This window comes from Pinus tabuliformis, chromosome 2_1 (genome assembly GCF_031772625.1).
Source record: "Pinus tabuliformis cultivar Carrire ecotype Pingquan chromosome 2_1, CPIR1, whole genome shotgun sequence".
NCBI lineage: Eukaryota > Viridiplantae > Streptophyta > Pinopsida > Pinales > Pinaceae > Pinus > Pinus tabuliformis.
In genome coordinates, this window is record NC_142299.1 from 983,867,109 (window position 1) to 983,892,593 (window position 25,485).

Here is a 25,485-nt window from a genome sequence, read left to right on the forward strand (position 1 = left end):
ACTATGCAGTTGTGTGTCTGGAGAAGAAGAAGAATGGGAAGAACCAGGACGTGGCAACTTCAGCAGAGATTGAGGACTTTGCAGGTCGTTTTGACCGAGAGTTTGCGTTCACTACGTGTGAGTCCTTTAGTGCAGGATCACCTGCCACACAGGTTCAGAGGGAGCATGCTTTTCCCTCGATTAGCGGAGCATCTTTAGGTATCTGGTATGTGGACAGTGGGGCTTCACGTCACATGACAGGAGTCCGTGAGTACTTCTCAGAGCTTTCAGAGAGTGGCACTGATATCGAGGTAGTACTTTGTGATGACAGAGTTGTTAGAGCAGTCGGGGTGGGGACACTGACATTTCAGAGCGAGTCCAAACCTCCCTTGAAAGTGTCAGATGTTCTTTATTTGCCAGGGATGAGGAAGAACCTCATATCCGTCTCAGCTTTGGAGGACAGAGGATATGAGGTACTGTTCAGGGGAGGACAGGTGTTGATGTATCCCAGGGGCACTCCAGCTGATTCAGCTAGAGTGATAGGTGTACGCCATGCAAAGGTGTACAAGTTTGCATTCCAGCCCCTTTTGGCATTGAGCAGTAGTACTGACAGCAGAGCTAGCAGTTCTGAGGTGTGTGAGATTTGGCACCGCAAGATGGGACATATGTATCATGGAGCCTTGAGGACATTGCAGGAGATCACTACAGGTGTGCCAGATTTCAATACTGATCACTTTGATACATGCAGAGGTTGTGCGATGGGCAAGTTTGCCAAATCCCCTTTTCCCAGCAATGACAGCAGAGCGACTGGGATACTTGATTTGATTCATTCCGATGTGAGCGGTCGAATGTCTCATGTTTCCTTGAGTGGATATGAGTACTATGTTTTATTCATTGATGATCACTCCAGGAGGAACTGGATTTATTTTTTGAAGACCAAGAGTGAGGTCTTCAAGAGGTTTCAGGAGTTCAGAGCTCTTGTGGAGACACAAACAGGTCAAAAGATCAAGTCCCTGAGGTCGGACAATGGAGGAGAGTACACCCTTAGAGAGTTTGTTGACTATTGTGCGGAGGCAGGCATTAGGAGGGAGTTCATTGTTCCTTACAACCCTCAGCAGAACGGGGTTGCAGAGAGGAATAACAGATCCATCATAGGGGCTGCCAAAGCCATGTTACATGATCAGGGGTTGCCATTGTTCTTATGCGCAGAGGCCTGCAACACAGCGGTTTACTTGCAGAACAGGAGTCTGCATCGTGCCTTGGGGCACATGACTCCGGAGGAGGCTTTTTCTGGGAAGAAGCCTGATATTGGTCATCTTCATATCTTTGGATGCATTACATACTCCTATATACCCAAGGAGAAGAGGACCAAACTAGAGCCCACCGCAGAGAAGGGTATCTTTGTGGGCTACAGTGAGACCTCAAAGGCCTTTCGGATTTACATTCCTGCACAGAGGAGAGTTGTTGTCAGATGGGATGTGAAGTTCGAGGAGGACAGGGCCTTTAGGAGGTCACGGGAGTTAGAGTATCTGGATCAGCCAGACCCTCAGCAGCAGTTGAGTCAGTCACAGGGATCCAGTGGGCAGGGATCAGGAGGATCAGGAGGTACATCTATGAGGATGTCAGGTCCGTCAGTGAGCAGTGGCTCACCGAGCCAGAGGGGTGGTGCTCCGGGCAACATGCAGAGCAGTTCACTAGGGAGTCCACTGATGGACAGTTCACACGGTACCTCAGCTTCTACAGGTTCAGGTGCAGACAGGAGGACAGCAGACAGACAGTCAGGAGTTCAAGCTCCTGATGATGATGAGGAGGAGGAGTTTCATTCTCCGGTGGGAGAAGTGCGCTCAGGGAAGAGGAAGCCTAAGTGGCTTCAGGACACCTTGAGAGATGCCTCATCTGTTGCTGAGTCGAAGAGGCCGGTCATAGAGAGTAGACCACCTGAGAGGTTTTGTAGCTATATGGCGATGGTTACCAGCATCCTTGACTCTAAGCCTTCTAGCTATGAGGAGGCAGCTAACCAACAGGTCTAGAGAGAGGCCATGCAGGAGGAGTATTCTTCTATCATGAAGAATGATGTTTGGGAGGTGGTGCCGAGGCCTGAGGGCAAATCCGTGGTTACTTCCAGATGGCTTTACAAGGTAAAGCATGCTGCAGATGGCAGCATTGAGAAATTCAAAGCAAGGTTTGTGGCTAGAGGGTTCTCCCAGGTAGAGGGAGTTGATTATGAGGAGACCTTCGCTCCCGTGGCTCGATATACTTCGATCCGCTCCATTATATCGATAGCAGCAGAGATGGGTTGGAAGATCCACTAGATGGATGTGAAGACTGCATTTCTCAATGGCTTCATACATGAGGAGGTGTAAATTGAGCAGCCACATGGCTTTGAGGTGCATGGGAAGGAATCCCATGTGTGCAGACCGAAGAAGGCCCTTTATGGCCTGAAGCAAGCTCCCAGAGCTTGGTACTCCAGGATAGATACATATTTGCAGGGGATGGGTTTCACAAAGAGTGAGGCAGATCCTAACCTTTACTTTATTGTGATTGGTGAGGAGCCTCTCATTCTGGTGCTGTATGTGGATGACTTGGTCATTACAGGTGCAGAGAGACTCATAGAGCACTGCAAGAGAGATCTTGCGATGGAGTTTGAGATGAAGGACATCAGCTTGATGCATTACTGTTTGGGCTTGGAGGTGTGGCAGGAGGAGGGGCATTTCTTCTTGGGGCAGGGGAAGTATATTGTGGACATCCTTAGCAGATTCCACATGGAGGATTGTAGACCCATGTCGACACCGATGATCACCAACTGGAAGAAGCTTCATGCTTCGGATTCCGAGTTGGTGGATCCCACATTGTATAGGCAGCTGATTGGTTCCTTGATGTATTTGGTCAACACTAGACCAGATATCTGTTTTGCAGTCAACACAATGAGTCAGTTTATGTGTGAGCCTAGGAAGGTTCACTGGGTGGCTGCAAAACACATTTTGCGGTACTTGCAGGGGACAGTGGATTATGGTCTAGACTACAAGCAGGGAGATGGAGTGAGATTGGCAGGATACACTGATTCTGATTGGGCAGGTTGTGCTTCTGATAGGAAGAGCACTTCAGGGTGTTGTTTTGGGTTGGGTTCAGCAGTAGTGTCACGGTTCAGCCAGAAGCAGCAGTCAGTAGCACTGAGTTCAGCGGAAGCAGAGTATATGGCAGCCAGTCTAGCTAGTTGTGAGGCTATCTAGCTTCGCAAGATGTTGTTTGGCTTATTTGGTCAGCCGTTGAGACCTTCAGTGATTTACTGTGATAATCAGAGTTGCATTAAACTCACGGAGAATTCAGTATTTCATGACAGGTCAAAGCATATCGGGATCAGATATCATTTCATCAGAGACTATGTTCAGAAGGGAGCTGTGAAGCTTGAGTATATTTCCACTGATGAGCAGGTTGCAGATATTCTTACCAAAGCCTTACCACGGGGCAAGCATGTCTACTTCAGAGACAAGATGGGTGTGGTGAGGAACACCTTCCTCGATAAGAGGGAGTGTTGAAATTTGGTACCGGAGGACAGGTGGTTCCCTTAGGCTTTGATCTTTGGCCTAGGGAAAAGTGTCCAAAAGAATTTAATTTTTCTCCTAAAGTGACTTTATAATTTTATAAAGTTAAATCTAATTTAAAAGTGACTTTAAGTGATAAAGTTACTAAGTCTAATTTTAAAGTGACTCTTATAAAGTCAATGAAAAATTAGAAAGGAAAAGTGACTTTGGAAATAAATGACTAAGTGGGTCTTTATTAAAGTGGGTTGAATTAAAAAATAAAAAGTGAGATTTAAATGAGCATTTAATCTCAGCCTTAGATCTCAATCTATTTCAGCCATTGGATTTAGGGATCACCCAAAAGTCACTTGGGGTTAGATTAAAGGAGGAAAATGAGGAAAAGGTCATTCATTCTTTCATGAGCAGATTGAGAGAAGGAGAGCAAGAGAGCAAGGGAGATTTCTGGACAGTGAGCTGCGGAGTTTCAGCAGCGGAGTTTCAGTAGAGCGGAGTTTCAGCAGAGTGGAGTTTCAGCAGTGGAGTTTCAGCAAGGCGGAGTTTCAACAGGGCGGTACAACGAAGTTTCAGCAGGGCGGAGTTTCAGCAAGGTGGAGTTTCAGCAAGGCTGAGATAAGTTGTAAAAGTTTGCTTGCTGATTTTTGCTGAATATTTCTCTTACTGTAAAAAGGCATTTTCCAGAAATAAAAAAGAGCTCTCAAACTGGTTTTCCCCAAGAGTTGTAGGGGGTTTTTCCAGGGTCACATTGACCAAAAATCTCAGTGTTTAAATGTGTTTTAATAGCTGTTTATTACTGCTGATTTTTATTTCTGCAATTTCCAACATTCTGTAAAATTTCCAGAATTTGTGTTTTCAGCAAATTTATTTTTTTCCAGCTTGTTAAATGTATGGTTATAGGAAAGGGCATTTAACTATATGGGAGAAATAAGGAGAAACTGAAAACCGGGGTGGGAAATGAGAAATTTCTACAGTTTGTTGTTTTTTGTGTTGAGGCAGGCATTAGGAGGGAGTTCACAGTTCCTTACTACCCCCAACAGAATGGGGTTACAAATAGGAAGAACATATCCATTGCAGGGGTTGCCAAAGCCATTCTTCATTATCAGGGGTTACGTTTATTTTTGTGGGCAGAAGCCAGCAACACTGTTGTGTACTTGCAGAACAAGAGTCCACATTGTGCCTTGGGGAATGTGACTCTGGAGGAGGCTTTTTCTGGGAAGAAGTCTGATGTTGGGCACTTTTGTATCTTTGGGTGCCTTACATATTCCTATGTCCCCAAGGAGAACAAGACCAAGCTAGAGCCCACTGTAGACAAGGGCATCTTTGTGGGTTAAGGCGAGACCTCGAAAGCTTATCAGATTTATATTCCTGCGCAGAGGAAAGTGGTTATCAAGCAGGATGTGAAGTTCGAGGAGGAGAGAGCTTTCAGGAGGTCACGGGAGTTAGAGTATCCAAAGTCACTAGACCCTCAGGAGCAGTTGAGTCAGTCACAAGGATCTAGTGGTCAGGGATCAAGAGGTACATCGATTACAATGTCAAGTCCATTAGTGAGCAGTGGCTCTCAGAGTCAGGTGGGTGGTTCTTCGGGCAGCATGCAGGGCAATCCACAGAGCAGTTCACAGGGTAGTCCACTAATGGACAGTTCGCACGGTACTTCAACATCTACAGGCACAGATTCAGGCATGAGGTCAGTTGGCAAGCCTTCAAGAGTCCAGGCTTCTGATGATGATGAGGATTCTTTCACTCTGGTGGGAGAAATATGCTCAGGGAAGAGGAAGCCCAAGTGGCTTCAAGATACCTTATGCGAGGCCACATCAGTTGTTGGGCCAAAGAGACGGGTTAGAGAGAGTAAACCACCTGAGCGATTATGTAGTTACATGGCATTGGTAACAAGCATAGTTGATTATGAGCCTTCTAGTTATGAGGAGGCAGCTAGCCAACAGGTCTAGAGAGAGGCCATGATGGAGGAGTATTCTTCTATTATGAAGAACGAAGTTTAGGAGGTAGTGCCGAGGCCTGAAGTGATCCGGATTTAAGCAGGAACGCAATAGACTACATAGATAACCATAAATACAGAGATGCGATAACCATAAAAACAGAGATGCAGCGGAAATAATACTTCATTTCATTAATGGAGAATACTGAAATATGCTTACAAATAGAAATAACCCAGCTAGGGTGATGGTAGCTTATCTCTGAGAAGAGATGTGTCGGCTACATGCCTCTGAACTGTTTTGAACTGTGTTTACATTTAGGCTCGAAGGCCTATTTATTATTGAGAAACAATGGAAAACCCTTCACATTCCAAAACCTAACCCTAAAAGATGAAACGCCAAATTGTGGGCCCCGTTTTGGGGTGAGTTGGACAGCCAACTTCCCGGGGTCGCGAATTGGTCATATTATCTTTGTTTGACGCGCATGATAGCCCATTGGAAAGATCTCTCCGAGGACTACGACGGAAAAGATGATTTTTATCAGAAAAATCACTGGCGGTAGATTTCCCAAAAAACGTCGTTTAGGGCCTCAAAACGACTTCGGAAGTTTAGGACCCGAAAAACTGCTAGAATTAGTAAACTGCGCTATAATTAAGGAAACCGAAAAACTGAAAGAGACAGTTGTGGGGGTCCAAGTGGGATGGGTGGGTGGCCACCAACATCCACCTGGATCATTCCTCCCCCCTTAGGAAGCAATGGTCCCCATTGCGTTGAGTTCCTCCTTGAGATGAGGAAGCTTCTGCTGAGCTGGGTCTCTGGTGAGCCGTTCTGCAATCTTTGATGTGTCCAGAAATGGTGGGAAGCATGGTCGGCGATGGTCCACATTGAACAATTGGTGCAAGCGAAGGAATGGAGGAATGTTGTGCTTCAAAGCATTGTTGCCCACAGCCTTGTTACTGGTGTAAGGACCATGTCGAAGCGGTCTAAGTTTCTGATGGGTTCTGGTAAGGCGTTCTCTCTGCAGATGTAACCAAACTTTTTCGCCCACCTGAAACTTGTGTGGTACCCCTCTGGGTAAGGAGAAGTTGTTCCTGTGTTCTGTCATGACTGTATCCCTATGTTGCTGCTGCTGCGTGGAGGAACCCTTTGCGGGGGTCATGGATGTAGCAACGATCTTCCCCTTACTTTGGGAGCAAACCAGACAGAAAATAAATTTCCTAGTCTGTGAGATGAGCTTGCTGCCTTTCTTAGCAGTGATCAAAGAGGTGGCAGTAGGTGGGGCTACCTCCGGTATCCTATATAATGAATTATCCAAAGAAATGATGACAGCGCGAGGCCTTGACTCATACACAGCATGTCGCCTCCACAAGTATGGCTGGCCTAATAGTACATCACAAACATCTAGAGGTGTAACATCACACAATACCTCGTCTGTGAAGGGCTTGATGCTGTAGGGAAGGTGGCACTGCTAGCGAACTTTGAGATCTCGTCCTTCGTGAAGCCAACCGATACTGTACGGCTGTGGGTGTGGTGTAGTTGGTAGGCCCAACCGCTTCACGACCTCTGCTGAAATGAGGTTCTTCTGGCTGCCACTATCGACAATGAATTACAGCGGCGAACCCTTCACCCACATCTGTGAGTGGAAAAGATGTTCCCCCTCCTCTGGATCTTCGGGCTCATTTTTCTGGATCTTGGCAGTAGCAACAGTGGCGCTGGGATCCGCATCAATGATTTGCTTCCCTTTGTCATTCCCCTTGTCAGGTTCTGACTTAGAGTCGGAACATGCATCTGATTCAGAAGCCTTCAACTCGACCACCAACGACTGCTTGGTCCGACACTCACTTGTGTTATGAGTGGGACTCTTGTGGAACTCACACCACTTTCCTGTGTCCTTCGGCTTCGTGGTGTTGCTCTTTTCTTGCGGCTTCGACGGGTTGTCTTGGGTCACCCCGCCTTGGCTTTGTCCTTTGGGCTTTGGATTTGCAGATCCAAAGTCTCGCTTCTTCTGTTTGAACTTTTGCTCGATTTTGACAGCATATCGGTATGCTGTGCCGAGTGAGGAGATGTTCAAGAACTCCATCTCTTCCTGGATGTATCTGTGTAGGCAGGCGCGGTATTTAAGTACCAGATGCAACTCAGAATCTTTGATACCCAATTGTGTGCGAAGGGTATGAAAAATGTTTGTGAACTCCGGCACATCTTGGTCTCGTCCCTGCCGCAGTGTGGTCTATTTGATGTATTTGTCCCCATAGCTTCCGACAGGGTAGTACTGCTCCTTGATGGCATCCCGGAAGTCATTCCAAGTGGGTGCGGCTGAAAATAGTGAGCCTGTACTTTCATCCTTCTGCTCGCAGTAGGTTTCCCACCAGTCCTTGACGTGGGGGGTTGCTTTGAGAAGAGCGAAAACAATCTTTTCCCGACTTGAAAATTCGTGAACAGAAAAATACCCATCTAGCAGATTTAACCATTTATCTACGGCATCTGCGTCTATTTGACCCTCGAAGATGGGGATTTCAAAATTAACTTGTACCTTAAACGGTGTGGCGTTTCCAGAGTAGCTGTTGGAAGCCGATGCGTCACCTCTGGGTAGCCGCTGAAGGATCTGCGCAAAGCTATCCATCATCGCGTTCCTTTGCCGCTCGAGGGCTTCTTCGAGCAAGATTCTGATAGAATCTCCTGCCCCCTCGTCTTTCTTCTCATCTGCCATGGGAGGTCGTCGAGATTTGCGAGGCTGGTCTTGCAAAGGTTCGACCAATTCAAGCCCTAGCTCCTTATATCCCGACCTCGTTGGGGACATGCAAAGAAAAACGGAGAAAAAGCAAACTGCTCTGATACCACTGATCCGGATTTAAGCAGGAACGCAATAGACTACATAGATAACCATAAATACAGAGATGCGATAACCATAAAAAAAGAGATGCAGCGGAAATAATACTTCATTTCATTAATGGAGAATACTGAAATATGCTTACAAATAGAAATAACCCAGCTAGGGCGATGGTAGCTTATCTCTGAGAAGAGATGTGTCGGCTACATGCCTTTGAACTGTTTTGAACTGTGTTTACAATGAGGCTCGAAGGCCTATTTATTATTGAGAAACAATGGAAAACCCTTCACATTCCAAAACCTAACCCTAGAAGATGAAACGCCAAATTGTGGGCCCCGTTTTGGGGTGAGTTGGACAGCCAACTTCCCGGGGTCGCGAATTGGTCATATTATCTTCGTTTGACGCGCATGATAGCCCATTGGAAAGATCTCTCCGAGGACTACGATGGAAAAGATGATTTTTATCAGAAAAATCGCTGGCGGTAGATTTCCCAAAAAACGTCGTTTAGGGCCTCAAAACGACTTCGGAAGTTTAGGAAACGAAAAACTGCTAAAATTAGTAAACTGCGCTATAATTAAGCAAACCGAAAAACTGAAAGAGACAGTTGTGGGGGTCCAAGTGGGATGGGTGGGTGGCCACCAACATCCACCTGGATCATGAAGGTAAATCAGTTGTTACTTCCAGATGGTTCTACAAGATAAAGCATGCTACAGATGGCATCATTGAGAAGTTCAAAGCTCGATTTGTGGCGAGAGCGTTCTCACAGGTAGAGGGAGTTGACTATGAGGAGACCTTCGCTCCCGTAGCTCAGTATACATCTATTCGCTCCATTACATCGATTGCAGCAGAGATGGGTTGGAAGATCCACCAGATGGATGTGAAGACCGCATTTCTCAATGGCTTCATTCAGGAGGAGGTTTATATTGAGCAGCCGCAGGGCTTTGAGGTGCATGGGAAGGAGTCCCATGTATGCAAATTGAAAAAGGCACTCTATGGCCTGAAGCAAGCTCCTAGAGCTTGGTACTCTAGGATTGATACATACTTGCAGCAGTTGGGTTTCACAAAGAGTGAGGCTAATCCGAACCTATACTTCATTGTGGTGGGTGAGGAGCCTCTCATTCTGGTGTTGTATGTTGATGACTTGATCATCACTGGTGCAGAGAGACTCATTGAGGGTTGCAAGAAAGATCTTGCTTCAGAGTTTGAGATGAAGGATATCGGCTTGATGCATTATTTTCTGGGAGTGGAGGTGTGGCAAGAGGAGCGGCATTTTTTCCTGGGACAACGGAGGTACATTGTGAATATTCTTAGCAGATCTCACATGGAGGACTGCAAACCCATGTCTACACCTATGATCACTAACTGGAAGAAGCTTCACGCTTCTAATTCCGAGTTGGTGGATCCTACTCTATACAGACAGTTGATTGGTTGTTTAATGTGTTTGGTCAACACTCGACCAGATATATGTTTTGCAATTAACACTATGAGTCAGTTCATGTGAGCCCAGGTGAGTGCACTGGGTGGCTGCGAAACACATTCTTCGTTACTTGCAGGGGACAGTGGATTTTGGTTTGGATTATAGACAAGGTGATGGAGTGAGACTGGCAGGGTACACAGATTCAGATTGGGCAGTCTAGATTATAGACAAGGTGATGGAGTGAGACTGGCAGGGTACACAGATTCAGATTGGGCAGGTTGTGCTTCAGATAGGAAGAGTACTTCCGGGGGTTGTTTTGGGTTGGGTTCGGCAGCTGTGTCGTGAATCAGCGAGAAACAATAGTCAGTTGCATTGAGTTCAGCTGAGGCAGAGTATATGGCTGCTAGTTTGGCTAGTTGTGAGGCCATATGGCTTCGCAAGATGTTGTTTGGTCTATCTGGTTAGGCATTGAGACCTTTAGTAATTTACTGTGATAATCAAAGTTGCATAAAACTCACGGAGAATCCAGTTTTTCATGACAAGTCAAAGCATATTGAGATCAAGTATCACTTCATAAGAGACTATGTCCAAAAAGGAGTTGTCAAGCTTGAGTACATTTCCACAAATGAGCAGGTAGCAGACGTTTTCACCAAAGCCTTACCACAGGTCAAGCATGTTTACTTCAGAGACAAGATGGGAGTGGTGAGGAACGCTTTCCTCAGTAAGAGGGAGTGTTAAAATTTGAGTACCAGAGGACAAGTGGTTCCCTAAGGCTTTGATCTTTGGCCTAGGGAAAAGTGTCCAAATTTATTTTTTACTTTTCTCCTAAAGTGACTTTATAAGTGGTCAAGTCAATTTAATTTAAAAGTGACTTTATAAGTGGTAAAATTACATTCTAATTTAAGTGACTTTATAAGTGGTAAAGTTACATTCTAATTTAAAGGTGACTTTATCAAAGTGAATGAAGAATTAGAAAGTGAAAAACTAACTATGGAAATAAAAGGCTAAGTGGGTCTTTATTTAAGTGGGTGAGTTAAGAAAAATAGAAAGTGAGAATTAAATGCACATTTATTCTCATCCCTAGATCTAAATGAATCTCAGCCATTAGATCTTAAGGTAACCCAAAAGGTCATTTAGAGAATAAAAGGAGAAGAGAAGAGGAAAAGATCAATTTATTCTTTCATGAGCATTTGAGAGAAAGAAAAGAGAGAGCAAGGAGAAAATTTTTGAGCAGTGAGGAAGTGAAGGAGAGTAGCAAGAAGACATTTCAGCAAATCTGGGTAGCAACATTTATTGGCACGCATCCCAAGGAAAAACCGTACAGCAGGAGAAAGGCACAGAAATCGAGGAAGAGGGACAGCAAGTTCTGGACATGTTTTTCAAGGCTGGCCGTACAACATTTAATGCTGTAAAATTTTTTGTTTTGGCTATTTGTTGATTGGCACGATTTTCGAGGTGGAGTTCAAGCACAAAAATTGAGATAATTTGTAATTTGTGGTTGTTGGAATTTTTACTGTGTATTTCAGTTTCTCTGTAAAAGCATTTTTAGAAATAAAGAAGAGCTCTCAAATTGGTTTTCCCCAAGAGTTGTAGGAGGTTTTTCCAGGGTCTCATTGACCAAAACTCACTGTGTTATTTTCTGCGTGTAACTGTCATAATTTCGATGTGTTTTATTTCTGCAATTTCAGCAGTGGTGAAATCTCTAAATTTGTGTTTTCAGAAAATTATTGTCATTTCCAGATTTTAGAATTTTTATCATGCTTGGATTTTAAACTAAATGCATGGAGTGATAAGGAAAACTGATAACCAGAGTGGGGGTTAAAATTTCTTCAATAATAACATGGACGTGTGTCAAGTGGATGTGGCAGTGCAATAAGGGCCACATGCGACAGCGACGTGTGGCCCTTATTGCACTGCCACATCCACTTGACACGCGTCCATGTTATTATGGTACTGCCATGTAGCACCACCACATCTTCACTTTACCGGTCCACGTCACCTTAGGTTCCCAATGTGGCATTAATGTGGCAACTGACACGTCATCTTGAGGGCAAGACCCACAGGGCCCTCCTTGCATTTAGCGAGGTATTCCCCATTTACACACTTTGGTCCAATTCCCTATTATGGTGGGATCCGCAGACACATCATATCGGATCAGCGCGATGCTCCATTGATGTCTTCACAATCGAGCGATGGGCAACGTGCCACAATTTTGGTGCTTTAAGTTCCACCCGGTCCCCACTCGGTGGGACCTTCGTTCGTAGTTAACCCACGTTGGTCCGATGTGTCAATTCTCGCTTACTCGTCAATCTTAACAACCACAACCAATGGTCGATAACCAGTCTCTATTCACATAGCACGGTTTCAGTGGGGCATGGTTCCACCAACACCCACTCGGTGTTGACCCACTAACTTTCACATGAGGATCCAATACTAACATTCCCTAGAGGTGAGCATTGGGCAGTGTTAGGATTCCACGTGGCCCCTACCACATATACTCAGTGTGGGCCCTGTTACCTACTAAGTTCCACCTAGCCTAATACACAAGGCACTTGACAAATTTTCAAAGGATCAAAAGTCCAGTAGGGCATTCTTGCCCCATCTTCTCTCTCCTCTTCTACTTTCTTCTCTCAAATTCCATACCCCCATAACGGAATTGTAATAAATGAATGCTAGCATGATGAACTTATGTAACTGACTTATGAAACTTGGGACCTAGTTACTAAGTGAGTCCACTCTAATGTGTTTTTTCACTTGACTAATTATTTTCACTTTTTAGCGATAAATAAATAGTCAACCTTTTTCACTCATAAACCTCCAAAGCTGGAGTGTGACTTAATAACAGGGCCTTGAGTGCATTCGAATGTCTAGGGTCAAGTATCTTACCATGGCAGTTCATATCCAGAGTCTTATGGAATTTAACTAGGTATTTTTAGGAATTTTTAAATAATTAAAAATTCCCATAGGACAGGATTTTTAATTAATTTTCTATGTAATAATGTAAATAAGTGGTGTTAGGAAATGTTGGTGGCATGTGAGCATTCAAAATTCATACTCAAAGCACCAACATTATCCTATAACTCACTTTGGGGGTCAAAAAATGGTTATTTCCCCGTTAAAACCCACTTTTACTTAAAGTAAGGAGAAAAGGACAAGAAAATTCAAAAATAAATGGATTGGGGACATAATAAAGACATGTCTCCAAGTCAATTGACTTGGCATCAAAAGTCAAGTTCAAGGCTGAGTGTAAGGCCACATGAGCAAGCCAAGTTTGTGGCCAAGTGGAGCACGAGTTAACTGGCCCACTAGGTCGAGTACATGGCCAGCATAGAGGCCGAGTTACCAGCTGTCATCACGCACAAGTTGATGGCCTTGTTAGCTGTGAGGAAGAGCTGAAGTTAAGGCTTAGTTAGAAGAAGTCATATGGGAGTTAACTCCCCTTTGCTACACCTATTATGCAAGGAAGATAGTACAGTTGATACGCAGGCCAGTTAAGGGATACGCACAGCACTCCTCTAGCAGACTACGCGACAGCCAAGTAGCAGAGATTTTGACACTTGTGTTGGGGCTGATTACACTTGTTGTGAAGTTGCGAGTTAGGGAGGGAATTGTCCCACTTATCTCCCCCCTCTTGCAAGCTTGTCCCACACATGTAATGTGTTGGCTAATCAAACAGACCTGCACTACCACCTACAGAACTAATGGATCAATGCTGCCACAAGGCAGTTCGACCAGCTTTGCAATTCTCATCATCTCAGCCACTTGTTGATTGGTTTTACTTTGGGATTTGCTCCCACAACTTGTATAAATAAAGCTCCCATTGCTCATTCTCCCATGGTTGGAAGCTTGGAGCTTGGGTAGACTGCCAGATTCTGTAATTGCTTTATACACAATATAATCAAAGAGACTTTGGAGGTCCAATGGTATTGAGCTTGTGTTGATTTTTCTTGCATACCTGAGGTATCATTGTATCTGTTTCAATTGTTTTACTTGGTTTCAGTATTTTGTATCTTATCTAAAAGGCAGTGCTGTCCAAGGAAGAAAGCCATAAGTAATTGTAGCTTTCTTGGGCTTGCTTGTATCCTAGGTTTGATTGGGACATGTGCATTCTTAGTTGAATAACATGTCCAATCTTGCCATCATATGAGCAAGTCCCCTATGATAATAATTTTGTATTGCAAGGTCTTGTTAGTGTGATGCAGGTTACCCAAAGCTTTGGAGTTGGGGACATTCTCAGCTGAATTAAACAGCTCCAAGCCCATCAAGGAACACGCATCTCAATTTCACCAAAAGGCTGTCCAAAGGCTTCAAAAGAAGGATCTAAAATGGATTCAAGCAAGCAGCCCCAAAACCTTCCCAACCTTCATTCATTTAAACACAAATTTCTTGGGTTACTTCACTTCTGTCTTTCGTTGAAAATCAAGCAGCTAGGCTTCTCAAGTTCTCACTTGGTCTGTAGTTGCAACAACAGTCCTATTTGCCTAAGAGGGAACCAATTTTACTTGGTTTTTCTTAGGCAAACTAGAGTAGGGAATTGATATTTTAATTTGGAAATTTTTGCTAAGCATTGGACCTAACATATGCTGGAAGTTTTGGATTGTTTCAAGGTTCCTATTGCCACCTTCTAATTTCTTTTCCTTGCTGATTTTTTGACAGGTCTTGATAGTCAAGGGGAAGTGCTGGTGATGTGTTCCCATTTCTTGAAGAATTGGAGCATTTCAAAAAGAGACTTTAGACCATGGAAACACAATCATAAAACCAGCAATATTTCCCCTTGTAACTTCATCAAGGTCTAATAAGTCCCTTGATTTTCCAAGGAACCTATTTAATTTCGAGAGAAATTCTCTTCACCCTTTGGTTTGCCAAAGGGCCCATTATAACTATTCAACTTGTTCTTAATTTGTAATTTTTTTAAAAGAGCATTTCATCCCTTTGATTCATCAAGGGGGTCCATTGTAAGCTCTCTTCAAATCCCTTTTTCCAAGAAAGGGATTCATTGTAACCTCTCTCTATCACTCATTCTATAAGGGATTCAATAAAGAACATTTTTTCTTGGGAGTTAGGGGACTTTTCCCCTAAACATCCCTCTTCCCCATTTGAGGAAGTGTCTTGTGTTGTGCTTGAGTGATTCTCTTTTCTTGTCAAATTAAAGTAGAATAGAATAGTTGCATTACAGTAGTTGGCTAATTTTTATTTCGTGCAATCTAGTTTAGCTTGCAATTTACTTATTTCATGCAATCCTCTTGCATTTCATGGTAACAATCTAGTGTAGTGTAATTTCCTTTCATTTGCTATCTAATTTAGTTAATTTGCTATTGCATTTCAAGCAATTCTTTATATTAGATCTATTCTTTCAATAGTTAGATTTACTTTTTCAAGCATCAATTTACCTCCAACTTGCTGGTTGAAATAGTAACTTAGGGACCCTTCGTCCCCTAAGTCTTATTATTCTAAGATGGGGGCCCCTGCGAGGATAAGGCCTGGGGAAGGAGCTCAATTGCAACTTGTTTCAATCTTGCAACTAACTAACTAAATATATGTTGATTCAGATAATTCATTGATGAGATAAGTATGTGTTAGTTATAACAAGCTAAACACATCATTGCACAACATCTTCTGTTAAATAAAAAATAATCTAGAACATAACATAAAATTGGCATACCTCCACACCAATATAAAATAACACATAACTAAATTCCTGATGGTTGCGAAGATATGGAAGGGAGGTATCTCTTATCCAAAATCAGTCTTTCTCAATTTGCTCATAAGCAAGGTTGATTGGGCATAGGTGATGCCATGTATAATACATGATGGTTTGGCAAAAAGGAGGACATCAGGCAATTTGGCACAATGGATTTTGTACAAATTAGTGGGAATTTGACAGTGTTCATTCTTTTCAAATATTTCAAAGCTGGAAACCAACTGCCATTCCCTCGCTTCCATCACACAGTAGTTATATTATCGGAGTGAGGTTATTCTGTAGAATCCCTTTCTCTAGAAAAAGTTATCCATATAAAATTTTATCTTGTCAAGTGTCCTATTCTTAAACTCTATGGCATTGTGTTCATGGTTCTTTGAGTACTGAACTGCGGTTCATCATGGATAGTATAACCTCAATATTGAATTAGGCATTCTTCATTTGCTACAAGAGCATACTTTAGTTTCTGAATATTGCTACTACAACTACTGCCATTTTCTATTCAAGAGTAAATGCCACAATACTAAAAAAGTTATATTAAACATCCAAAGTACAGGTAAAAATTAGAGAAACGCCCTATTCCATAAATGAAGATTACGTAAACAACCTTTACAATAATGCCAATTGCTTAAAAAGTTAAATGTGAAGGATCTTACCTGTCATCCATCGAGACACATGAAATTGTGATATCAGCCTCCTTATCAATGTGTTTCTGCAAGTAGTTATTTATTGGTCAATTAAAAAAACAGCAGGAGAGGTACAACCACCTACGAAACTATTGTTGGTAATGACTCATTCAGCAAAAGGTGATCCATACGCAAAGATAGCATAAATGAATCATAATGGACCCTGTATAGTCTCAAATATGATCATAAAAATAACTAACCTGTACAAAGTCCATATAGTCCATACGGTAGAGATGGTCACCCGACAAAATAATAACATGTTCTATATGCCTATTCCTCGGATCCTGACATGTATAAGTAATCAAAATTATGAGAGGAGGTTACAATCAAACATAAAGCCATATCATATACAGAAGATCGATCCTAAACTCTCTCTCTAGCTCATGACTTTGAGCCTTGTTTGTTGTACGGTCTTGAACCTATGGAATATTTTACCCCATATATATAGAGAGAGAGAGAGACTTCCTTTTTCTAACCAACCTCAAAAAGCCACATAAATTGCCTCACGGCATCTGCTGTGCCCTGAAACCAATTCATCCCATCTTCACCTGGAGTCTGAGTGGCTGCTAGAACCTGTTCTGAATTTAGGGTTAAAAGAGAAGTCATAAATCAAATTCCCTCATGAAATTACATGTTAGACAACATACTTTCAAGACTGTTCAAATATATCAGATTCAGAGATGCATAATTGCAAATCTGGAAATGTAACATTGGAGAGCGATAGAAAAGGATCACTGTAAACTACCCAAACAAATGGTACGTACCTCCACAAAGCCATCACCGAAGTTCACACCATTTCCAAAACCATATGCCTTGGAAATGTGACGATTTAGAGACTGAGAATTAAACTGTGTTAAGATGAATATCTTGTTGATCCCACTGTTAATGCAATTGCTCATTGGTACATCAATGAGTCTGTATGCGCCTCCAATTGGTACCTGTAAGATCATAAACAAAAGGAAAAATGAAAAGAAAATGAGAGACAACATGTATGATAAAAATGATTGAAATCCATGCTGACTTGAAAAGACAGTATTAATATAGTTGAAAAATTCCATTTCCTCATCTCTAAAATTATTACCGATATTGCTTGAAGTAATTAAAAATTTTAAACCAATACTTGATAACAATGAAAAATACAATTGCCACGTGGTGCTTACCTAAAATATGGAAAAAATATAATCCACCATTTGTTTGTGTAACGTTATATGCAGTGACAGCCCAGGCTTCTCCCCAAAATTTTCACAAAGGATGTTCTTACAACTGGCAAGATGAGATGCTTAGGAGGCCTTTTTGGGAAATGGGGTGTGCCAAAATGTTTAGGGGAAAAGTGTGTAGGGCCAAGAGAAGCTCATGTCTCCTAAATGAAAGAAATCCATGCTACTTATGACAAAGGAGAAGATGATATTCCCCTTGTTTGGATGAGACCTAGGATACCAGAAATGTTGCCCCAAACTCCTAGAAACGCCATTCAGCGTTTCGGATACTGCAACGCACATGAAACAGCATCGAAACGTTCACTTTTTCGGAAATGGTCAGCCCGAGATTGGAAACATTTCAAAGGAGTTTCAAGAATATTGGATCCATTTCTGGAAAATATGGATTCGTTTCCAGGTTTCCAATGTTACAGACGCTTTATTGCAGGAATATATTCCAGGTTTGTTTGTCAAGAGCATGTAAAGCCAGCTGAATTCTTTGCAAAACTTATATCCATTGATTACAGTTCATCGGAAAGTAAACATTTATCTTGAAAAAGGATTGGTGACATGATAGAGGTATTTGCCAACAAGTTTTCAACAATGCCAGATCTAAAGGATGGAAACCTGGCATTTGGAATGGAAACTGATAAGGTATCTATGAAATCAAGAAGGAAAGTTGTTACACGCAAAGTTAGTTGGTAGAAACAGTTTCGGCTATTATTGAAGTGTGCATGGATGCAGGTTGAATAACTATCTAAGTCTGCATTTTCTAAAATATCTTTTCTCATTTTGCATTAGGTTAAATTTCTCAGTGTTTTTTTACTAGTATCATACTTCACAATCCTTAATTGCTTAAATTGTGGCATCTCAATTCTCGGTCATATGATCTTAGGTTGTGAATAAATAAATTCAGCTTACTTCTTTCTGTGAATTTCAGAGCATCTCTTGTTGTAGCTACTGGAATACAATCCAATTTATAATGCGTAGATGTTGCTATTTACAATGATTAAATTTACAACATATTCGGTGATACTAAACAATATTTCTATGCCATGACTCCTTTAGAGTCTAGACCAAGATACTGTGCAGCATACTATTTACAAAGTCAAATTCACTATGTTACCTCTTTGTTATTTGTAGTCAACAAACTTAAACAAACTTGGATCTTGAACTATATCTTGGATAGCAACAAGCTTAGATCTTACCAAACAAGTAGATGCCATCCTTTTTCTTGAGCTTGGATCTGAAACAGAGAATAGATCTTGGAACAATATAAGTTTCGAACCTTCTTATTTAGATGTTGAATACTTCGGATCTTAGACATGATAATGATCTCCTTCAAAGTGATGACTACTTTCAACGATGACAAACCAGATTGTTGGGTGAGTGGGTGAGAACTTGATTATGATTTCAAAAACCTTCAGTGATGTCTTTTGAGAGAGAGAGTTGCTTCCTTTTGGAGAGATGATTGTTGTAGTATTGTCTACAAATAAGCCAACTGGAAGTGACTTCAAGCTGCCTTCTCTTAACCTTAGCTCTGATACCATGTTGAGAAATCAATAGGGCAGTTGATTTCTCTTTCATGATAATTACTTGTGAGCATTTGTTGGCTTTTTATTATTGTGTTATGTTCTTCTTCATCAAGCAATTACCAAAATGTACATGAAGATCACAAAGAAACAAAAGAACACAAGAAATTAGGCTCTCCAAGCCAGAGCCAAAACCCCACAAGGGGGAAAACCCAGAAAATTCTCTTTTTATAAAATCAGATCAAAGTGAGATATCCAAGACCCAAGACCAAAACAAAGACTGCCACACAGCCCAAGCCAGCCCTCCTTCAAAGCTTCTCCATCAAGTCAAATTCAACAAAGTCAACGCTGGTCAAACATCTGAAATCTAGTCACCTCTTGAAATTTCAGCCCTGTAATTTCAGCCCCTGTAATTTTGGCCCTCCTGAAATTTCGGGCCTGCAATTCCTCAGAAAAATTCACAGATCTAGGGCAGAAAAACTTCAAATTTCTCCTTTCTTTGACTTTCCTCTCTCTCTCTTTCCTTTGACTTTCACTAAATTCATCTTCTTGCACAGAAATTGAAGTGGTGGTGGATGGGAAGTGAGGTCAAACTTCTCTTGTATTTATACACTTCCTAGGAGGTCAAATAGGTGCCTCTTCAAGGTCGACTTGTCCAGGGGGGCCGACATGATCTTGTGGAGGACAAATTTGGCTTTTTGACACAAATAAAATTATTTTTCCATTTTCTTACAAAAGTCCAAATGGGACTTGACTCACATAATTTTCTTTTGACTTAATAAACCCTAACAAGCATGAAGAATGTGCTTTGACTAATGAAATAATAAAAAATATTTTTCTTCTTTTTGCTTTTTACATAAAATACATAATGATACAAGTACAATTATGATGACCGAACCTAGTTACAATTTTCAACAATAAGGAGGATGAAGGCACCTTTGTAATTCATTCTTGTATGCACAGGTTGTGTGTGTGAGAGCTTGTTGTGGGAAGAGGTAGATAATTTCCTTGCAGAAGTGTGCTAGGATTTAGGAAAAATTCCTAAATAATAGGGGTTGTCCAGCGCTAGGTAATAGGAGCCAGACAATGCAATGCAATGTTGCAGTTATCGTTATCGGGATATTATCAGCAAGCGAAAAAATCAGGAAAAATCATAAAAATCGGGAAATAATCGGGAAAAAATCGTAAAATATAAAAAGATTCATTTTTTTCCAATTTTTTTAATATCTAAAGCATCTACAACATAAAATAAATACATTGACACATATATATGATAAAAGAACTAATATATAAAATGTGTAATATCATTTCTAGTGCTACATCACACATAACAGTGAATCATGTCCTGAATAGTAAGTCCTGACTCCTAAGTGCCAACTCAGCTTCAAAATATCAACAAAAAATATAATAATGTATCTCATATCATGAGTCATAATGTCATATACAATGAAATGAACCAAATAACTAAAGCCTAATACCACTGATTTCCTCTGCCCTTCTTGCGAGAATGCAATAGCTTTCCCTTTCCCTCTAGATGTAGATGTCGGTGGAGTTGGCAGTGGACTCTGCTGTGCTCTAGAAGCTGAAGAACTAGGAGCTACAGGAGGTAGACCACGTCCTCTACTGGTGACAAGGGTAGCCTGGGTAGGTTGTATCACCTCCTTATCAAGATTTTTCCCCAAAAATCGCGATTTTTTCAAGTTATAGCGATTTTTTGCGAAAATAAAATTAACGTAAAAATCGGACGATAATATTGCCAAACTCAAAAAATCGCGATTTTCCAATATTATTGCGATTTTCCGATATTATCACTATTTTCACAACACTGATGCAATGAAATAGGGAGCACAGGTCGAGTCTTGCAGGGAGGTCTCTACCTTAGTCCAAGCAGTGAGATAAGTTGTATTCTCTGCTGAAATAGTTGCCTTGTAAAAGAGATCAGATTGCTCTATTTTCTGTCAATAAAATTCTACCGCTAGCAGAGGGTTTTCCTAGTTGGGTTCCCTAGAAAAATTTATTGTCGCTTGTGTAATTATGTCTATATTTCTATGATTAATTCCACTGCTTCTATTGTTGATAAATTCTATGTCTTTGTGAAAAGAAAAGTAGTTTCAGATTGTTCATTCAAGCAGCTAGCAGAATTTCAAGGAAATTCAACAGTATCGGTTCTATTTTTCCCAGTTGGGTTCCCTACAAAAATTTATTGTCGCTTGTGTAATTGTGTCTATATTTCTGTGATTAATTCCGCTGCTTCTATTGTTGAGAAATTCTATGTCTTGGTGAAAAGAAAAGTAGTTTCAGATTGTTCATTCAAGCAGCTAGCAGAATTTCAAGGAAATTCAACAATATCGGTTCTAGTTTGTATGTTGTGCTAATGTTTCTTATACTAACCATGAATATGTTGAACATTGGTATAATTTAATAATGTATAATAACACTCTAAATGTTTATCTTTTGCTTAGGGATACCATTGTGGGTCATAATTTTTCTTTGGATAAGTCTCATATTATTTTGGGTCAAGTTGTACTACTAGAGGTCTAGGTATGTATACATATCTCCTAACCATCTTGTTCAACCATTCATCTTCCCATTCACTTCCATACGCATTCATACAATTGCCACTAGTGGTTGTCTTGTCAAGTTTCCCTCAACATCACATTTCGTCGCACCATATACACCTAACTGTGTGTCCTAGGAAACACATCTTGGTCTTAAGAGTTCTCACATGTAATAGAGGATAATTTTGGCCCCGCCATGGTAGAACTTAACAAACGTGTAAAAATTATATGAGTTATTGAAAGTTCAAAGATGTCACTTAATGACATCTATATTGCAGCATGACTCATCAATATAGGTGGGTGCCTAGCATTGGGATCCATCTATTTGCATTGAGAATTGCATCTATGGCTTGGGATTCACATATATGCCTTGATATTTGTGTGCTTACATTGGAATGCAAGACATCACTTTGGGATCTGTGTGACTGCATTGGTGTCGATGTATCTACCCTAGGATCTATGTATTTACATTGTTATCAAAACTGAACCGGTGATCGAACCAAAAAATCCTTTGAACCAAGAGAACCGGTTAGAATCAGATTAGAACCAGTAAAAAAAACCAGATCAAAAAAAAGTCGACCAAAAAGACATAAAATATTCAAATTTGAAAGAAAAACATATATATTCATGTGCATCCATATGAATCCAGATTCCAAACCATTTATACAAAAATAAGAAAAAGTTATCATTTATATAGCATGTAAGGGTGCACATAACCAAAATAGCATTGAGTGCAATCCATCTCTGAACCGAAAATACATCAACAAACAAGCTCTAGATGGCCTATAGCATCCAAAAAAACCATGTTACAACAAATACCTACATATCATCAAAATCATTGCCTATATTGGGATCTTCATCATCAATATCACTCTATAAGCATTAAAATAAGATAGCAAGAACGTAGCATGTCAAGATTTTGTTTGAGTGATGGGTGCATTTTTTAATAGGGTCATGATAGAGGAGTTGAACAACCAATGCCACTAACATCAAGGTACATAGAGGGCTTGGTGCTTTTGATTAAATACTAGTTCCATACCCTCATACATGACAAAATCCAATGACAACATTGCAATCCTCCACCAATCCTAAAATCCTGAAAAATGTTAAGTTTGTTGGATTTTGAGTGAGATCTAAAATTCTACTTTCTCCATATGAGATCCAATGAGGTCAAAACCACTATGAAACATCCAAAGTCATTTCATAAAAATGTTAATAATTAGAATAAAAAGATGAAAATGAAAGACTTTTTTTTTACTTGTGTTTGGAAAATCTCCGGTCAAACTATACAAAACCGGTCAATTTAGCAACAAAACACTAGTTTAGTGCCAAACCAGTGGATTCCATTACAAACTCGGAAGGTTCAGTACCGAACTGACATTTCCGATTCCAAACCTTGAATCGGACCAGTTTGATCCCCAAACTGGTCAAACTGGCCAGTTCCACCAATTCCAGTCCGGTTCCAATAACACTGATCTACATTGGGATATGCGTACCTACCTTGGGAGTTGTCACGATGCATTAGTTACCATGATAAAGGTTCTACCTCATCATTTCTACATGTGGCCCTCCTCATGAGAGGAATTTGCTTCAACATCATGGACACATCATCATGACTTACACTTGTATCCTACTTCATCACTCATGGCGGACATGGATCAGTTTTGGTAGGGTGCACCTTCTATCTAGCATATTCTTACATATGATATAGCCTAGTAGTGCATTTGTTATGGAGCACTTACTTTCCTAGCATATCCACTCACACATACAAGGTTAACTGGGTTGGTTGGAGGTTGTTATAGCTAATTGGGCCACTTCTTGGGAGAGTGCCCTCATTTATTAGGACATGTATAAGGTAGCAAGGTGGTTATAGGTTGTTGGAGCACTCTTTTGTGAGTGTTATTCTTCTTAACCCCTCATTCACATGTGGAGGTGGTTTCTAGAGCATTTCTTAAAAGTGCACTCTTTTGAGCCTATATTTCTTCACATGTGCGAGTTGTTATGGGTTGGTTACATCTTGTTGGAGCATTTTGAAGGTGCACACTTCTTCATTGAACCATATACACATGTGAGGTGACCTTTACTATTTCTATGAGAGCTAGTTGAGCAATGACTAGGTGAACCTCCCCACGGAGGAAATTTGTTATTATTTGAAATCATTCACTTGCTATTATGAAGAGGGCACCCACTTGGTTGTGGTGTCTATCTTATCGTGTTGTACATGTGGCCTCTAGTCCACCATCTTTTATTATTTTTTTACCTTATCCTATTTAGTTAGTTGGACTTGTTATTTGAGGATAGTTAGTTAGATATCTACTTTTACTTTATTTTGAGGTTGTTGAGCTCTTCATCTACATAAAGAGCCTCCTCCTCCTCGTATTATTGGATATCATTGGATTAACTAGCTTGTGTGGTGAAAAATTCTTGAGAATCTTGGAGACATTTTTTTTTGTAGGTATAGATGGGCAAATCGACTTTAAGCGATAGAGTAGCTACATCGGAGATGGTAAGCCTTTATTTTCTTGTCACTTTGTCACAAGGGAGAATAATTATATGCCTTAGGCATCCATAATGAGCAAAAGCATAGTTTTTCCACTTAGATAAGGCCACTCTACAGTCCTTTTTGGTTGAGGAGCTCCCTTAGTGAGTCCCTTCCTAAAGCCAGTAGCTTCAAGCTATAAGAACGTTACATCTTTAGAAGGAATACCCTCAATAGTTGCATGCACTTGACCCATAGCCCTGGGATAATTTAGGCACCAATCTACCACTTCCAACCCACAAAATTTAAATTTTGTTCTTAGATTCTACTGATCTGATATTTCTTTTGCAAGTTATACTTTTAAAAATCAGATTGTTTTGATGGCATTTTGCACTTCATAACAATCATTAGTTGGCTGGTTTATTTAAGGCAAATTGCTGTCTTCTTATGCTATATTTCTGATCGATTTGCTAGATATTTGCCTCATTTCTATTCGCAGGTTATTACATTTTGAACAGGGGTAAATATGGTTGTTGATCTCAAATTTCATTTAGCTGGAATACTCAAACAGATCTAACAAATTTCACTCACCGTAAGCGTAAATTCTGGTTTAAGTTAAAAGATTTTAATTCATTCATATTGCTGGTTTATGTTTATGTTAAGGAAATTTAATTTGGATCTGAATCTTCTCTTAAAATCTAAATTACTTAAGGAGATGTGAATAAGTTAACACGTTAAATCAACATTTCATGGTGTTAAATCATAATAATCAGTTTCACGTATCTAGGCAATTCTAGAATAAATCAGCGCAAAAGTATACATACTGCCGGTTTGGCTCTTTTTCCTGTAAGAGGAAAAAGCCGTGTTCCTGCTCCACCGCCTAGTATGATAGCAAGTACTGTTTTAGGGTCTGCAGGAGGCTTCTCAGGCATTGCCACCTGCAAGTATCGAATTCAAAACTGTGATTTTTAGCAGATAAAAATATTACCAAGTACAATAAATTTGCAAATGCAAAAAATACAAGTCACTTGGAAGAACTGTACTAAAAGATTTATAGAGAAAATCATTAACATAATCGTAAACCATGGTTTAGACTCTAGAGTAGACATGATTAAATATTAGCCAATCATGTCAAGTTTTACATTCCTGCGGAGTTCAATCGAAGTAGTATGTCAGTTTTTCTGGATATAGAAACTCTTTTTAGCATTTTAATATTGATTAGAACACTTACCCAATAATTCCATGCCAACAATAAAAGCAATCCTTGGTATATTCTACATGCCTTGATTCCATCATATTTTCCAAGCACTACCATGGCTTGTTCCCTGACCTGGCACAGTTGGATATATTCCACTTCGAATGTTTAGTTTCAAATATTGACAGCAGGAATGTTTAGTTTCAAAACTGGTATATCCAGCAGGAATAAATATGGGCACAGAATCGTTTTAGGATGGCACTGCCAATACACCGTTGTAGTTTCCCTCACGACAAGCATAGAATGGAGAAGACTTTATGCTCATTCATTGTGTACAGTTTATGCTTGTATCCAAGTGTTCGAATTCACCTCTTTCCCAATCACTCCCTCAGTATTGTTCAAAGATGAATTGGGCCCAATAATTGAGAGTCCAATTTTCTCCAGGACA

At 40.8% G+C, this 25,485-nt stretch overlaps 1 protein-coding gene across 1 annotated transcript in view; it reads right to left on the reverse strand.

The window, feature by feature from the left end:
- The window catches only part of LOC149203928 (glucose-1-phosphate adenylyltransferase large subunit 1-like), a 70,799-nt gene that overhangs the window by 42,281 nt on the left and 3,033 nt on the right, over positions 1 to 25,485 (reverse strand). Inside the window, exons 2-6 of the mRNA XM_089403618.1 lie at positions 24,667 to 24,780; positions 16,842 to 17,015; positions 16,558 to 16,650; positions 16,278 to 16,361; positions 16,048 to 16,103 (exon numbers count right to left, since the gene is read on the reverse strand). Of these exons, the coding sequence (XP_089259744.1) occupies positions 16,048 to 16,103; positions 16,278 to 16,361; positions 16,558 to 16,650; positions 16,842 to 17,015; positions 24,667 to 24,780 (521 nt within the window). The remainder of the gene's footprint in view (positions 1 to 16,047; positions 16,104 to 16,277; positions 16,362 to 16,557; positions 16,651 to 16,841; positions 17,016 to 24,666; positions 24,781 to 25,485) is intronic.